Source organism: Pieris brassicae, chromosome 13, assembly GCF_905147105.1.
Source record: "Pieris brassicae chromosome 13, ilPieBrab1.1, whole genome shotgun sequence".
NCBI lineage: Eukaryota > Metazoa > Arthropoda > Insecta > Lepidoptera > Pieridae > Pieris > Pieris brassicae.
Genome location: NC_059677.1, coordinates 4,367,702 through 4,386,546, shown reverse-complemented (window position 1 = coordinate 4,386,546; position 18,845 = coordinate 4,367,702). Strand labels below are relative to the sequence as shown.

Sequence of the window (18,845 nt, the reverse complement as noted above, 5' to 3'; positions counted from 1 at the left end):
TTTTGACATTAACGACTGTAACCTAATAATTTCTAAATAACGGGTCGCTCGCGAGTGCCTGATGTCGAGTGACACCGCCGCCCATGTGCACTCACTTAGCCAGAAGGCTCGCAAGTTGGTTACCAGCCTTTAAACATACCTGATACATTCAACATTGGCAAGCCCAATGTGTTATACTGATATATGCATAGATATATGTTTTCTATAATACATATTTATTTATACTTCGTTAAATTTTAACATATAAAAACACAGGTTACATAAGTAATTAGCCAATGGGCGGCCTTATCGCTAACAAGCGATTTCTTCCAGGCAACCCTAATATGGGAGGATAAAAAAGGGGAAACATATTATTCCTCTGTGTCCATATTCTAAGATATTTCAATCTCCAATCACGTCTTCCAGACGATAGACTTTGGCAATGGGAACAATATAAAGATATTTATAAAAAAATGTTACGTTTGTAGCTCACTTCAATGGTGTGTAAATACAAATTCAAAAAAATAATTTGGTGTTAAAAAAACCTTTTGAACGGATTAAAGCTATGTATTAAAACTTATAATTATTTACATAATTCTAAATTTTAATTTTTTTTCCGACGTTTCGCGTGCTTTCGGGTTTTTGAGTAATTTTTGCAAAATCCCGTAAATTGTAAAATGTATGAGACTGTCTTTGAGTTAGAATGTAAACGAATGGTGTTACGGCGAGGTCTCACAGCATCTTTAGTATAAAATAATTTTAAATCATTTATTCATTTTGCAATGTACACTTATGTACGTCAATAAAGAAATTTATATGAAATGCTTCTAATTTTACATTTACTGCCAGTCGTCAAATCAAGAACGGAAGAGAAGAACTGGCAATAAACTCTCAAATCGCCAACCATTACACCATGTTCCACATGACATCTTAAGTAAAGGCTGATTTACATTTGCTACTTTTTAATACGTTTTTAGCATTCTTTTTCCAAGAAATCTAAAAAACACGCATTTCGCAAATGTGAATTTGCTATGCTATTATATTTTTTATCGTTATCTGTGGGTTTAAAAAAGTGCGGTTATTAAAATGGCGTCGCAATTGAAGTGGACACGGGATCTGACAACTAAATTGTTATCAGAATACGAAAAACATGCCTACTTATGGAATCGTGCAGTGAAACTTATAAAAAACAAAATTCTTAGAGATAATGCATATGCAGACATTGAAAAAACTAATAAATATAAATGATGTGAAACCAACTAAACTAAACTAATTAGAGATTCCATATTTTCTACTTGCGATGCGAGACATTGTCGCTCAAAAGCGACAACTTGTGATGAAAATAGCATAGCAAATGTATATCGGCATCTTAATTAGCACCCATTAGCATGCTAAAAAAACCATGCTAATTAGCACGGAATTTATAGCAAATGTAAATCAGCCTTTATTGATAATAATAAATCTAAAGCAAAGATTTGTCCTTTATCAGCAGTAGGAATGGTGAAACACAAACACGCACTTATATTCTCGTGATACTGATACTGACCAATCACAAGCGAACGATTCGTTTTGCGTGTTTTGTTTCCATTACATACGACCAAGGCACTGGTACACTGGAATTTTATCCCCCACCAGGTATCGAAGAAGAATCTAATGGAAATAGTGAAGAAGCTAATGGCCCACATGGAACGTGCGGAGGGGACGTTGTACCGGGACGAACTGTTAACTCGCATGATCGAGATTTGTGCGCAGAATAATTACCAGCACGTCGTTGACTTCGAGTGGTACGTTACAGTACTCGCTGAACTCACGGAGATGGAGACCAGCTCTAAACATGGTAAGTATTCGCCACGAATATATTCACGGCAATTTACAATCGATAATACAGTAGAAACCTCGACTAGCTCTTGAAAATCATTTTTTGTTAATGGCAACATTTGATATGTCATCTGTCAGAGTGATATCGATTCGATTGTGTAGTCTATGTGTTATCCAGTTAAAGTTATTAACACTATTGAATTATTTTCGGTAAGTTTTTAGGGACTATAAATATTTTTTTGGACTACTTATTTATTGAAGTTGACCACATCATACGTAGTACTATATCTATATGTTAAACGATAAATTATCCAATTTGGTATTTAATACAAAATCTTGCTAGGTTGCATGATAGCATCCCAGCTGACGGAGGTGGGCGCGCGCGTGGCTGACGTGCGTGCGTTCGCAGCACGCGAATGCAGTGCTATGTGCGCCCGCGCAGCGGCCACGCCCCCCGGCCCCGCCTCTAGGGAGGTTCTATATGCGGCCGCGTATGTCCTCTCCGAATATAGCACGTGAGTTGTACTTATTTTATAGGCTTTTAATAAGATATTAAGTGAAGATTTCAGCTTCGGCGTGTGACTCTCATCTCTGATATCGTAGGTTCGATCCCCGGCTGTGCACCAATGGACTTTCTTTCTATGTATTAACCATTCGCTCGAACGGTGAAGGAAACCGGCTTAAACCCAAAAAGTCGATGGGGTGTGACCGCTGATCACCAACCTATTAGATTGACAAATGATCATGAAACACATGTATAAATCTGAGGGCAAGACTTAAAAAGGCTTTAGCGCCAGTAATTTATTTTTAAATATTTTAGCTGGAATTTTGTCGGAATGTGCTCAAAAAAATAATAGGAACTGATGATACGAACTAAGAGCTGTATTAGTGTTTTTTTTAAATTTCTTCTAAATTTTGCAATTTGTATTTTAGTGATGTTTTTTGTCTTCTGAGTGTCTTCCAACGTGGAACTCACATGTAATTTGATTTTTAATGGGGTTATTCGAAAAGTTCATAAAATTTGTAAATTCTTTATATTAAAAAATATGGTTGTGGGAAAGAATTTTAGAAAGGCAAATGGGGCATTGGCATTAAGGTTGGCACACGCTGGTCTAGATTGTCTGGTACTCATACCAGTATGACAAGGGTTGCCACCTTTTCGCCATTAATAACATTGGTTGCACAAAAAAATGCAAGCCTTCGAAATCAGTTCATGCCACGTGCATATTGAGACGAAAAGATTCCTCACCGGTGACTCTGGATCGAGTCTATCTCGTCATGACGGACTACAGCCAAATACTTGGGCACCTGGACAAACGTTTAACATGGCAAGACCATATAAAAGCCAAAGAAGTACATTTTGCTGTTTGTAGTTAGTATTGACTAAACAATTGTACAGCATCTTTACAACCTACATCTTATGAAGCGCCAATCGAAAAAAAAATTTCATCATGATAAAGGAAGTATTGGACGTAGGAGTTCCATCTAAGGCCGGATTTATAGGTCTGGAGGCATTGGGGCAACAAAATAATGGAGGCCTAAATTAGTTTCCAAATATTATGAACAAAGTTTTTCAGTCAAGTTTTTCAATAAATATATCAAAAGAACTGCAGGGCTGTAATTCTGGTTGTCCGCCTAAATACAGGTACCACGTAGATTTACCTTTGTGAATCTTTAATTAATTTTTTTGTTGAATCAGTGAGGAATCGGTGATGCGCGAGTCGATCTCGTCCGTGCTTGGATGCGCACGCACAGGGGGCGGGACGATGCGAGCACGTGCCGTGTGCGTACACGCAGCCATCAAGCTCATTGCGAAACTGTTGTTGCTGTACGAGCAGAGAGGAGAACGGGATAGTGCTGTTGATGTAAGTAATACAGGAATCTCATATAATGTAGGAATCACAATGTCATTATCGCGAATGAGTTGCCGGCCTTTTTGGTTTTCTGTTTTCAATAGTGTGGATTTCTGATCCATTCATCTCAAAGTGTTAAATTTAGTTTTTTTTTATAATGTTATTGAAGAGCATACCGATTTTTAAAAGCCGGCAACGCAATTGCGAGCCTTCTATCCCGTTATGCCTCCTCTGCTATATAAATAAAAAGGGGGTAACGCAAAGCCGACTATGCGATAATTAAACGAGTTTTAAATCGGTAAATTGTTGTTTTACAGGTGATACAAGAAGCTCTGTCCAATCTGAAGCCCCTGTTATGTAGCGAGGACATGGAAGTGCAAGAAAGGGCCCACAATGCTACGGCGCTATTAACATTAGTACTGAAACGGATTGACCCAACGGCTGACTTACACGAGACCGTCGATACGTTGGTGGAACATGACAGGTATAAACACATACATATTTTTAAGTCGAAGTAAGAAGTAGACTTGGGGAGAAATTGGCTGTGCCAAAAATCAATCTGGAACTGTTTCGGAAAAACATCTTTTGTATGGCTATTAAGATTTACAATAATTTACCAAAAGAATTGTGTATTACAAATGGAAAAAATGTTTTACTCAATAAACGATTATTTGCATGAGACACTGTAGTTGATATAAACAACATTTGATATGATATGTACGATACAAATACCGTCGTTCCACAACTGAGCGTTTTCTAAGGCAGTATGTGCCGCGCACCACGACTATGTGGAACCAGCTGCCCACTGAAGTATTTCCGAACCGATTCGACTTAGGGTCCTTCAAGAAAAGAGCGTACCAATTCTTGAAAGACCGGCAACGCACTTGCGAGCCTTCTGGCAATTTGAGTGTCCATGGGCTGCGGTATCGCTTCACATCAGGTGAGCCTCTTGCCCGTTTGCCTGTTATTACATGAAAAAATAATAATATAAGAATTGACCAATTCATACGACTAATAATGTAAAATGTAAAACTCCTTTGAAGACAAATTTGCGTGCCATTGTATAGCAGAATATGCGAAATTACTATTGTACCACCATTTTGTACCATATTCTTGCAATCAATTATTATGAAAAACACTTTTTGAACGGATTATATCTATGTATTATTATTAAAACTTATAATTATTTACATAGTTTTAATTTTTTTCCGACGTTTCGCGTGCTTTTCAGCGCGCATGGTCAAGCACGCGAAATGTCGGAAAAAAATTTAAAATTTAGATTTATGGCAATAATTATAAGTTTTAATATTAATACATAGCTTTAATCCGTTCAAAATGTGTTTTTCTTAATGTGTAAAAGCTATTTGAACAAAAGACTAATAAATTATTATTATTAGTAGATAAGCGTAATGTTTCAGACACAAATGGGTTTATAATTTTTTGATACCACATGGATCACGGATTGTTTTTACTTAACAGTAGTGGTTGTTAGAGTCTGTAGCAATTCATATCCAAACACTAGGAACGTTTAAATATTCATTTATATTGTTACGAACTAGGGGATCGGATAGAAAATGCCGTAGATTTCTTTAAAGGTTTATTTCTTGAAAAATCAATGAGGAATTTATGGGCACAAATTAATTGCAGAGATTCACTAATAACACACAAAAACAATCACTTATTACTTCACTTATGCACACTTCACACAGTACTTTATCACTTGTAATCGCTTCGGTGTTTCTCTCTTGTTATCGCATTCAAAACTAAAGGCGACTAGTCGCGTTTCGGCTCGCTTATATATCCCTGGGAATAGTTCTAAACAACATTCGAGAACTTTCTAGGCGGGCTTGCTACTGAGTAGCGATTGCACAATTCTAGAACGTCCGCACTCTTTATCTCTTTCGCACGTTGCTCCGTCCTTGTCGTACGGCGTTCTAGAGTGCTCGTCTAGTTTCGAGAAAGTTCTGATCTCTCTCTCTCTCTCGTATCATTTCGTCCTTGTCTCACACCTAGAAAGTTCGGTCTAGAATATTCCTTCATCAAAGGGGTATAACTAGGCCTGAAAACGCCTGAAAACGGGTCTCCTGAAAACTGCACTACTCTACTACACATGTTCTGAAACCGACTGAAAAAAGGTTTCAGCTTCCTGAAAACTAGGGTAACATTATGGAAATTACAATTTTCTAATATGTGATTGACCCTCTCCTGAAACGGTCAGAAATCATATTACAGCCTGCTGAAAAGTTCTCTAACAAGTGGAAAAATCTATAAACATTGCAGTCGACCCGTCTTCGTAACAATATTATAATACGCCTTAGCGAGCAGTTTTACTTTATGTACGATTTAAATTTATTTATAAACACTTGTCACTAGGGTTTTTGTTGAAAAAACGTATACTAATATAATTTTGTCTTTATTACGAGTATTATAATTATAAAAACTACTATTATTTTTAAAGGTATCAATATTTTTCCGCACATACAAAATAATCTCATAAACGTATTGACTTGCCAAAGTCAATATATGTAAGCTAATGTCTTGTTGAAAGATTTTTCTTAATATAACGGATTTTTTCCAGTAACGGTATGACAAACGACGTAGAGCTGAACGGTGAGACCATGAGCTTCAGTAATGGTCTTCTAGAAGAGTTTGCGAGTTTGTTCGAAGGTGAATTGAAGCCAGTCGCGCCAAAAGCGCAGAAGAAAGTGCCGATGCCTGCCGAGTAAGTTATATCTATTTGATTGATTTAAACTATTATAGGCGTCTAAATCTAAGTTCGCGGTTACACGGCCGACCCATGCGACTTAAACACGAGTCCTTTTGGAGTTGTGTTCTGAGATATTGCGGGATCTGTTAGTCTTTCTAAGTTCTTATGTCAGTCACACGTGTATCCTATTAAATGTATTGGTATTTGATTGTCCTCTTTGTGTGATGTTTGAAAGCAAATTGTGACGATGAAGGGTTCACTCTAATTACTTTTTCTCAGGCAGTGGTTGATGGTAAACCGACAAACGTGTCATATAAGCTACAATTCAATATCATGATTACCACGTGTTACTGAGGCTAAAGTTTAAATTAAATTTATTTTGTACAAAATACCGTGAAATACAATTAGTTCTACTTTTTTTAATCTTTGGTGTTAGCATAGCCAACCACGTGTCACTTAGACCGAAGTGTAAATCAAATTCAAACTATAGTGACGATAATACAGTGAAATTATTGTTTCGTGTCACGGTGTTAAGGCTAACTAAAACCACATTAGGGAGAAACGAAGTTCGCGGGGGCAGCTAGTATTTATATAAAAATGTTCGATTTATGAAGACTTTAGATTAACCGCATCTCGAATTAAGCGCAGCTTTCCGTGACGCCTGGTTCTAACATCCCGGTTCTGAGGATTGATCTGAATGGTTTTGACAAATGTGTATTACACGTGACTTCCAGCCTGGACCTATCCCAATGGCTGTCCCACGAGCGCTGGTCCTCGGACAGTTCCAGTTCCGAAGACGAGTGCAGCGCGGTGTTCACCGTGCCACAGCCTGACGCAAGGCCCGTCACGCATCTAACGCAGGATGAGCTGGAAATGGTAATATTTTTCAGTGCTGGCACTGCTACATTTTAACAAAAACTGCGTGCGTACAAAGTACACATGTAAAAAGTGAAAGTTGTTTGTAAATCATTACTAAGGTAAAAGCCCCAATAGAAGATCCATCTCCATGTATTCGCATATGCAGTTTACACACTGTATACGTGCTAATGATAATATTTACAATTGCCATCTAAACTTTTAATATGTACCTTCAACCAATAGCCTGTATTTTTACTCGATCTCCCTTTCTCACTCTCTCTTTCGATCGATCTCAATCGCTCTCTCCCTTTTCTTCAACTAAACCCTCCACATTTTCGTGACGTCTCCGTCAAAATTTTACACTCATGCCCGTAAAGAAGTTTCAGTTCGAAAATCGGTCACTAGGGCGCCTTCACGCTTATATCTTCAAACTAATATTAAAAGTAACACAAATGCATAAAAACATACATACACATATGTCGGAGAAATAAAATTAGCCAGTTTAGTCGGCATCGTGTGGATAAAGGGGGAGCGCGAAACACGAATAATTTGCATACAGTAATTTAGTTAGTTATTAAAATACATATGCGCGTGCGCAGCACCATATACAAAAAAGTTCCAAGGCTAGGCAGTTGGAAGGAGAACGAAACTTCTTCGGTTCCTTAACATTTATATTGAAGTTAACACAGAAGAATAACAGTTATAAACGAAAAGAGTAGAACACAAGATAAGAAGAAATCAATAAATTAATTATAAAATGCAAAGTTCGATAGTTCTCATACTATACACTGGTTGGACTGCCACTGGCTGCAGGCTCTTGCGGTGGAAAAGAGGAGTGGTACAAATGAAAGAAAAGAGTTTTCGTGTGAAAACATTGCAAATAGGGATGCGTCGATAAGCCTTTTGCTATCCTATCGCTTATTGAATTAAAATTAAATTAAGGTAAAATATATCAAGTTTAACTACAGATTTTAATTTTTTATTAACTTACAAACTTTGAATAAGATTAAAGGTATTGTCTTTTGTTAACATAGCTTTTACACATTTAAAGAAAACAGTTTTTCAACGGATTGAAGCTACGTATAAACTTTTAATTATTTTACATAATTTTAACACGGTGACTGAAGACTAAAAGTGTTGAATGTCAAAAGTATCATAGCTGTTGAGAAAGTTGTGTTATCTGTATTTTGAGTTGGTATCGACTAAAAGATGACGGGTTTTTAGTTTGGATGTTATTGGATTCCAGGTGTTTGATGATCCAATAATATCAAAACTATACATAACTTAAATCCGGTAAAGAAGTGTTTTCTTTAAAATATTAAAGGTTTAATTATTAAAATTAAGAATTAAAATGAGCTAAAAACTGTTAATTATTAAAATTAACATTGGTAAGGTTTTAGTTATTCAGTATTTTATTTGGTATCGAGACAATACAACGCGCGATAGCAGCTAAAGGCCAACTAAAGAAAAACTAACTTTTCTTTACTCACAGTGGTTGCCTGGAAGAGATCGCTCGAAAGCGATAAGGCCGCCAGTTGCCCTCCTTTTCATTTAATTATGTTCAATTTTTTTTTGTAGTGTAACGAAGTGTTAATAAATAAATAATAAAGTGTTTAGTGAAATGGAATACGCGGGGACGAAGCGGTTGATAGGCTTGCAACGCACTCGATCAAAAAAGATGCGCGTTGTTGTTTGCATTACAGTTTAAAATGGAAAATTTTAAAAGTATAGTTGTATCGGATGCATCCCTGATTACAAACACACAGAAACACAAATGTTTCCTCATTATAATATTTGTATAGAGTAAACGAGCAGTGTTGGCCTAGTGGCTTCAGTGTGCGACTCTCAACCCTGAGGTCGTAGGTTCGATCCCAGGCTGTGCACCAATGGATTTTCTTTCTATGTGCGTATTTAACATTAGCTCGAACGGTGAAGGAAAACATCGTGACGAAACCGGCTTGCCTTATACCAAAAAGTCGACGGCGTGCGTCAGGCACAGAAGGCTGATCACCTACTTGCCTATTTGATTAACGAATGATTATGAAACAGATACTTCTAAATCTGAGGCCCAGACCTAAAAAGGCGCCATTGATTTTTTTTATAGAGTAAAAGGGGTCCTAAATAGGATCGTGTAATTCCTTCTGATTTAATTTTTAAAATCTTTATTCTTCGTTTTATGGACTATAGTTTCTTGTGCTCTATTATCTCTATGAGTTGATATCTAGTCTATTGTATTAATTATAATGTCGTTCAGAATTTTTAATTACAAATTCCGCCATCCGGGCACCTGTAGTCCTCTCTGTACATCTTCTGTCCTTACCGCACCAATTCCCTAAACACCACTCTTTCTCTTTTACCATCTGCAAGTGTAGGAGGAGGGGACCATTACACATGCGCCCGCGCTTTTAGAGAAGACTAAACCGCCGACGCGAGGTCACGCGTGTGCTTACGATTCCGTAATTTTGTGCTTATACTTTTATTTGTGGTCTTCTCCCACGGAGACAGGTGAAGAGACTGAGGATCCCGCATCCCACTTGCACCTCGGCCTACTTTTCTTTGTCTTCGCCGCTACACTTACAAATATCTAACGCATAAGAATCATCCCCTGAAGCTGGAAGTTATATTTATTCCAGCTTCGCGAGGCCCGAAGACAGGAGCAAGCGAACAATCCGCACTACCTCAAAGATGACTCTCCGCGCTCGTATCAACAAGATGACATCCCAATCGCTGAGATCGCTCTCGAAGTCCCCTTACAGGTGCAATGTGAGTATTATTTTGTTTATAATTCCTTTTAGACAGGATACAGCAGTGCAGTGTTGGCCTGGCTTCAGCGTTTGACTCTCATCCCTGAAGACTTTCGGTGTTCGCATTTAACATTCGCTCGAACGGTGTAGGAAAACATCGTGAGGAAACCGGCTTGCCTTATACCTAAAAAGTCACAGGCACAGGAGGCTGATCACCTACTTGGCTATTAGATTAACAATTTTGAAACAGATACAGAAATCTGAGGCCCAGACCTAAAAAGGTTGTAGCGCCGCTGGTTTCTTGGACAGTATTCGCTTGCCCAAAATGCCGTGGGCTTCCCACCTGAAGGGATGATCCTTCACCAATCTAAAAACTTTATGGCCCAAAGTCCCCCTGGTTTGTTTAAAGGGATCTCGTGGACCTGAAGGGCCTTGACAGCTGAGCTCGGTCTGTTTTGTTTTCCTGATTGTATTAACTAGGATATAATAATATTCATGTTTTTGAAGTCGGTCAAAAGTTATAAGTCAGGTAGCATTTGACAGCTTTGTGCAAAGTACAATTTGTCAATTTAGTCTGTGGCACTTGACAGCCGGCACAGATTAAATATGACCTTTGTTTTCGGTACGCGTAGTAGATACTAGCAAAGTTTTGGCAATATGAATCCAAAACCGGCGATTTTAGCCAAGTATGACTTGTCTTTCTTCATCTCTTTCTCTTCTTCTTTTGGGTTTTTTGGACTAAAACTTCCACCCCGTCTAATTGCCATCAATTCTTCACCCTGGACTTGTCAGATTTCGGAATTTATACACGAAATAAAAGGCGATGAATGAATGGACCGTAGTAATCCAGCTTTATAAAATAATAAAGTAAAAATAGCCTTTCATTCGAGTACACTACACTATACTACACTAAGTCCATGTCATATATGTTTTTACTAGTACGCAAAGGCCTCCTCCAAATTCTCCCATTTGTCCCTATTCCTTGCCACAATTGTCCAATTTTTTCCCGCTAACCTTTTTGTTTACCCAAGTTTTTGATGGGCATCCTCTCTTTTTTCTTCTTGGGCCATTCCAATTGAGGGTCTGTGTGACCAATGTAACCGGCCCATTTCCGTTTTAACATTATTTGTATCTGTTACAACTTCTTTTATGTTTGTACGGCTTCGTATCACATCGTTTTTTTCAGTCAGTTTCAATTGAAGATCCAAATTTATGTAGTATAATAAATATAAATCTTTTATGCATACGTAAAACTCCTTAACGGCTGGCTCCTTATGCATACAGAAACAATTGTGCCGCTAGATGGCGTTACAAAAAAAATTCAAACACAATTTAATTAACAAAATTTTCAATATATTTTCAGCTAAACGTTCTGACAAGTACTTAGTTTTGCGAGAGAGTTCCAAGAAGACAAAGAAAGAGAAGAGACCGACGAAGAAACGCAAGAGCAAGCAGAAACATACCACGGAATCGGACAGTGATGGTGAGTTTTGATTATATCAAATATAAATAATATTAATTAATTAATAATAGAATTAATATTATATCAAAGAGAATAAATTATTATTTACTTATTTCTTGCCTCCGGACCGCCGTGTAGACGTTCACACGAACTGTTATTGAATTTTTTAAACGATATAAATCAAATTGCAAATTAATATCAGCCAAATAATAGGACTGCATGAAGCGAAAGGTGTTTCAGACGTCAGGCTGATACAAATACCACGTGAGTGACACACTCATTTCATTAATGCTGCTGCCCTGGTACATCAGACTACGGGCAAATAATTAGCGTACACGAACGATCACGCCCCTGAATACTAATGGGCTGCTTTGACAAGGACATCAACTAATCTAGGTCACGCCCCTGAATACTAATGGGCTGTTTTGACAAGGACATCAACTAATCTAGGTCACGCCCCTAAATACTAATGGGCTGCTTTGACAAGGACATCAACTAATCTAGGTCACGCCCCTAAATACTAATGGGCTGCTTTGACAAGGACATCAACTAATCTAGGTCACGCCCCTGAATACTAATGGGCTGCTTTGACAAGGACATCAACTAATCTAGGTCACGCCCCTGAATACTAATGGGCTGCTTTGACAAGGACATCAACTAATCTAGGTCACGCCCCTGAATACTAATGGGCTGCTTTGACAAGGACATCAACTAATCTAGGTCACGCCCCTAAATACTAATGGGCTGCTTTGACAAGGACATCAACTAATCTAGGTCACGCCCCTAAATACTAATGGGCTGCTTTGACAAGGACATCAACTAATCTAGGTCACGCCCCTGAATACTAATGGGCTGCTTTGACAAGGACATCAACTAATCTAGGTCACGCCCCTGAATACTAATGGGCTGCTTTGACAAGGACATCAACTAATCTAGGTCACGCCCCTGAATACTAATGGGCTGCTTTGACAAGGACATCAACTAATCAAGGTCACGCCCCTGAATACTAATGGGCTGCTTTGACAAGGACATCAACTAATCTAGGTCACGCCCCTGAATACTAATGGGCTGCTTTGACAAGGACATCAACTAATCTAGGTCACGCCCCTGAATACTAATGGGCTGCTTTGACAAGGACATCAACTAATCTAGGTCACGCCCCTGAATACTAATGGGCTGCTTTGACAAGGACATCAACTAATCTAGGTCACGCCCCTGAATACTAATGGGCTGCTTTGACAAGGACATCAACTAATCAAGGTCACGCGCCGCCTGTTACAAGGACAAGTGTCATTGATCGCTAGATCTACGCTTGCGCCGCCCACCAACTGATTGCCAGATATCGCCACAGACCATTTGTGGAGCGATTGTTACTGGCAAGTTGGCTTGTTTACATCACAGCCTAGTACTTACGGTTTGAAATGGATAAGTCTAGTTCTGACTCAAATATTTGTGAAATGATGTACAGACCCCCTCAGTGCATGTGCAAGTTCAAAAGAATGAAGGAATTTCTTACATTTAAGGATGAAATGAAAGAGATGGTTATTTCCTTCATGACAGCCCAACAAGGCTTTGCGTTTTGTATTCTAACAACCGTCTCAATATTGTATAAGAGAAGTAGCCAGTCAACCCCAATAGAAGTGTCTCTGTCCACTTACGGGGGCTGTCTCAACTCATGTATTTTAAAATTTGAGACACAATAAACATTTGAGATCCAATTTTTTTGAGATCCAATCTTAAAATTCTGTTGCAGATGGCGAGACAGCCTTGACCCGTCGTCCCGAGGTGGAGGCGGGCGGCGAACTCCCGGAGGGGGCTGCGCTCTCAGACGAGGACACGCAGCCCACGGGATCCGACCCCCACCGGGCCTTGGACTTGGATCTTGACGTGTGAGTATTTTCAAAGGATTTAAACAGGAATTTTTTTTTATACATGTGTGCGTGTACACACGTAAAAAGTGAAACTTTTCTATGGGCTTATTTTTGGAAAAATGATCTACTATATGCAACTTTACAGTAATTGGTTAAATAAAGTTAAATCAGAAAAAGTTTAACAAAAGGCTTCTATTAATACATATTTAGTTTTACCTTATTACTACTAAGATTATTACAGAATTTCATTAATTGTAATAGAATTTTTACTATAATTGTTATAGTTATTATTTATTTTTGTTATTAATGGCTTCGAATCTCTTCGAATCAACCGTGGTAGGGACGAGAAAAGATGGCGCGTAACGGAACAACGTGACTCATAACGGGAAATTGTGACGCGTATTTTTTTTTCCAACGCCGATAAAGAAGTTTCAAAAGGTTTTGTGACTGGTGGTCCATCTCTCGAAATTTATGCAAAATTGAATCTCATACGCAGCAGCTAATGTATAAAGTATTCAAAAGGTATTCAGTAGGGTTGTTCGAAGTTGTATCGTTGCAATGGACAACTCAGGCGCGACTCCATATTACGGTAAATCATAATTGTGTTTTTCGTTCCTTACCGTTAATTAATTTCATTTTCATTTAGTTTAGTGTTATGAATATGTATGTTGTTTTAAACCGCCACTAGATGGCGGTTGGGGGCGGTTAATTTTTGCAGTTTCTTCTTCTTTTCTACTTCTTTTGACGCGTTAGGGAAAAATGAGAGTAAATTGTTACAATGCGCGCGCACGCCGTCTCAAAAGCCGACACCCGCATACCGTCACAAAAAACTGACACCCGAACACCGGCACAAAAAACCGACACCCGCACATCGTCACAAAAAACCGACACCCGCAAACCGTCACAAAAATCCGACACCCGCAAACCGTCACAAAAAACCGACACCCGCACATCGTCACAAAAAAACACCCGCACATCGTCACAAAAAACTAAATAAGTTTTTTGTAAGGATTCTTATCTCGTTACATCATCGAACACTTGTAACACGTGTACATAAGTACACACACATGTTTTTGAGCCCAAAAATTTGACCCATTTTACTTACTCAAGTGAGCTAATACAGAAATAACGAATATGTCGAATTACCTTTGACTACTTTATTTTATTTAAGACCTACTTATTCCAGGTTTAATAAACCTAAAAAAAACTGTTATGTTTACTGTTTGTGATGAAGGCGACGTAAACCACTTTTAATGTACACCACACTTAATAAAATGGATATTTCGCAGTAAAGTAGTTAAATAAGAGAGTTAATTGAATCTCTAGACAGTTAATTAAATGTCGATATTCAATCAAGTCGCTGGCATTCTGATTTAAATAAAGCAACGTCGAAAACGTTTAACTATCTGTCTGACCGAAAGCCAGCGTGTTGATTAATAATTTAAAACAAGACTCCGCCATGATTATTTCGTTAGTTATTGTGATTTCTGTGTGATCGTGGCGAACTGAGAGCTTGGAAATTCCATGTTTTGCTTTGCTTGTAAATGGTTAGGTTAGGTTAGTCTTTTTGTTCACCCACTTATCTGACGGAACTTTAGCGACTTGATTGAATATCGATCTTTACTTAACTGTCTAGAGATTCAATTAACTCTCTGATTTAACTACTTTAATGCGACAGATACGTTAACTAACTCATATTGAACTTGAAAAAGTCATGTCAAAAAATGATAGTTGTCAGAATTTTACGAAATTAAAATTATAGACAGAGTATAAGTCGTAACACATTTTGTAGTTAGAAGATAAATTTGGTTTTGGGTTGGCGGAAATCGAATAAAGATTTTTGTTACTAAAAAAACTATGTTATTTATATTTTCAGCCCACTACGCGATGAAGAGTTACTCGTCACGAGGGTGAAACAATACCCGGCGCCAGGGGAGAAAATAACATTGGAAAAAGCGAAGAAAGAGAAGAGAACAGAGAAAAAGAAGAGATCAAAACCCAAAACTGAGGATTTAATACCGATAACTGATGTAAATAATGCAAAGGACAAGACTGATAAACACAAGACCAAGACCAAGAAAGATAAGGATTCCAAGAAGAAGAAATCTAAAAAAGGTATTTTAAATATTTTTAATTTATTTATGACAACGTCTTATAAATCGCACGAAAAATCACGACTTACTGTCCCGTCACGCTAATTGTCCAGATACGCTCATTGTCCAGTTACGCTCAATGTACGCTTGCGCCGCATATATCTCTCTTCCACTCAATGGCCTTAAGTATGCACTCGTTTCATCAATGTTATGTTATGACGTTGTCAATTATACTTATTCCATAGAATTAAGGTTTATTTTACGCCTTTCCAGACAAACACGGAACAAAACTCGGTTACGAAGAAGCCTTAGGTATATCCACGCCAAGCAAGGAGGTTATTTAGTATTATCTAATCCAGTGCAATTTTACAACGCATTTCTAAATGTAAATAATATTATTTATATTTATTGATATATATCAATGTCGTCTAATTCAAACAAATATTGCTTTTCATTTAATTCCGGTTTGATAATACGAATCTTTACTCGATAGTAAAAAATATAAGGACACGGTGGACAGCGCTCCGTGAGCGTATTCGGAACTAAACGGAACGGAATCGTACACAAGTGTATTTTAGGATTTAAAAAAAAAACCTCAGCCGAAATCAAATCATGTGTTTCAATTAGTCATATTAAGAAGGCACTTTTGAAAGGTAATAATGTTAAAAAATACGCAATTGCCCCGCCCAAAAGGTATTTCATATGGAGAAGACTGGTCAAACTCCAAACTTTAAAATAGTTTTTACAATAATTTGTATACATTGATTTGATTATGTAAACCATGTACCAATGAAGGTCATGTACAGTTCTCCACCTCTCCTGCCTTGCCACTGTCTCAGTGATGGTAGAACCTATATGGACCGTTACTTAATAATCGGTCCAGCTAGTGGAGTTCAAGTATGACGTAAGCGCTTTGGGGTGGGGGGGGGAGTATATTTGATTTTCTAATTTGGTGATTACGTCATCAGTAATTATTTCCCACACATTGTCTATGAATAGTACCTTTATCTAACATTAATTTCGAGATCTTTCCTTACTTTTGCTGACAAGAGGGAAGGGGGGGGGGGTGTATGAATTGCAGTATATGTTATTGCGTAATACTTGAACGGCCCCCTTGCCGGTAACAAATATCTAAAATTTCTGGACCGGCCATGTAACAGGCCAAAAAAACTCAGGATGCCCTGGTAAGTTTCGAAGAGTTGTTGTGTAGTAGTTAAAAAGAATAGACATCTGCCAAATAAAATACCACAAACTCCGATAGTTTTGTCAGTTATGTCAATTTTGACAGTGACATTTCATACAACTTCCTACTTCAATGTAGTTCCAAAACGTGTTTCCGTGTGTTGCCGCCATTACGAAACAATGGTTGACCTATCATATAGTTTGTCAATTGTGAATAAATATATCTATATAAATATTTACATTAAGAAATGCAACAATCCACTATTTCTATTTGTATTTAGATTTATGTATAATCATGTACAGATAAGAAAGATTTATTAAAGCAATTCGTTTAATAAAGCTGATTTCTTCATGTTTCTTACTTGTTTTATTTATACCCAAAACAGTTGGTTTTTATTTACAGTTCCTGGGTGATCAGGGTTCTTTAAATAATATAGGATTTTAGGTTTTTCCATATTAACCAACAACAGAATATAAGAGAAATAATGAAATGTTACTTGCTATGGAGAGAATGAATGAAACGTAAACAGTTTAAGAGAGTGCCTACGTCTAGCTATACTCTCGGGGTGTACCTCCCATGATTTAGTTAATTGCTATGAAAGTAATGAATGCAACGTAAACAGTTCAAGAGAGTGCCTACGTCTAGCTATACTCTAGGGGTGTACCTCCCATGATTTAGTTAAATGCTATGAAAGTAATGAATGCAACGTAAACAGTTCAAGAGAGTGCCTACGTCTAGCTATACTCTAGGGGTGTACCTCCCATGATTTAGTTAATTGCTATGAAAGTAATGAATGCAACGTAAACAGTTCAAGAGAGTGCCTACGTCTGGCTGTACTCTCGGGGTAACTCCTGACGATTAAGGAAATCGCCACGTTTATAAAACTAAGAAAGACTGAGTGAGCAAAATGTACAGCCTTGGCTTCTACTCATAGTAAAGTCAAAGTCAAAAATCATTTATTCATATAGGTAACACAATGTAAATTTATGAACGTCAATAAAGAAGAAATATACATTAAATGCTTCTACATACATTACACACATATAATATACATTATATGCTGTATTACATTTACTGCCAGTCCTCAAATCGACGGCGTAGAACTGGCAATAATAGTAATGTTTGCATCATGCCCGATTTAGTTTGGCCTAATCTCTATATATATAAAATTCCCGTGTCATGTTTGTTCTCATACTCCTCCAAAACGGCTCGACCGATGCATATGAATTTTTTTATGCGTATTCAGTAAGTTTGAGATTTTGTTTATCATGTTCAGTTTTATCTCGCTTTAAACTAGTAAATCTAATACATTTTGTTTCAATTGTAATACATCCGGCTCGAAAGACCACAATGTACAGCTTGCTTGCTAGTGGCCTGTGAAATGTGAGTTTAATCTTTATATGTATTGAATGTCAGGAGTATCTGTATAGTATATGTAATGTATGTATGAGCAAGCTGCACTAGATAACTAAATATATGAAAGGGTGAGATGTTAGAACCTAAGAATCCTAGGGAGACCTAAGACCTACAGACGTACCCTAACACATAATGAGTACGTGATGTCTGCACCAAGAGACCTAAGGTCACAGACGGAGCCCTACGGGTAGGATCAAAGGTTCGAGGTGGTGGGATTATCTCAAAGCTATCGGTCAGGCATGTAGTCTTCACCACTTTGAGAGGAAGCGAGAAATGAATACGACAGAGCAATATTCAAATCTGATTTATTGTTCAAAGACAATATCTTAAATACTACTTACACCTATTCACACATACATAATATTATTTTAGTGAGCTGTTGGTGTATTGCGCACCTTCAGCTATTAACACATTTAACATATTTGGAACACACGTGTCGTGTCAGCAATTGATCAATATTCGAATAAAATATAACAAAATTACTCTTCATCTAATAATACTTGGAACACACGTGAGCCGTATCAGCAGTTGGTCAATGTTCAAATGAAATCTGAACATACTGGCGCCTCACAAAGTCTGCAAAGGCTAGTACAGCTGCAGCGTCTCGTAGACACGTGTTGCGGTGCGTTGTGGAAGCAGGTTGTGGCCTTTGTTGAAATCTTCACTCGTGTTTGATGACCGTATACCCGTCTGTTGTGTTGGTTCCGCGTCTTCAACCGTCTTCATGTCGCTGTTATCCGTTATTATGAAAATAATTAATTTTACTAACGTTCATTAATGTTGAAAGAATCTTAAAAATAGTAACATTCAAATAAAAACCAAAATGAAAACATTTTAAAATAGTTCGTGTACTTTAGAACT

General features: G+C 37.7%; 1 protein-coding gene across 1 annotated transcript in view; it reads left to right on the top strand.

Annotated features, from left to right (window-relative positions):
- Positions 1-16,902, top strand: part of LOC123717753 (AP-3 complex subunit delta) — a 32,404-nt gene extending 15,502 nt beyond the window's left edge. Inside the window, exons 9-19 of the mRNA XM_045673902.1 lie at positions 1,615-1,816; positions 2,141-2,312; positions 3,497-3,662; positions 3,968-4,134; positions 6,229-6,372; positions 7,092-7,233; positions 9,849-9,978; positions 11,323-11,442; positions 13,175-13,310; positions 15,169-15,407; positions 15,659-16,902. Of these exons, the coding sequence (XP_045529858.1) occupies positions 1,615-1,816; positions 2,141-2,312; positions 3,497-3,662; positions 3,968-4,134; positions 6,229-6,372; positions 7,092-7,233; positions 9,849-9,978; positions 11,323-11,442; positions 13,175-13,310; positions 15,169-15,407; positions 15,659-15,729 (1,689 nt within the window). The 3' untranslated portion in view covers positions 15,730-16,902. The remainder of the gene's footprint in view (positions 1-1,614; positions 1,817-2,140; positions 2,313-3,496; positions 3,663-3,967; positions 4,135-6,228; positions 6,373-7,091; positions 7,234-9,848; positions 9,979-11,322; positions 11,443-13,174; positions 13,311-15,168; positions 15,408-15,658) is intronic.
- The last annotated feature ends 1,943 nt before the right edge of the window (positions 16,903-18,845 follow it).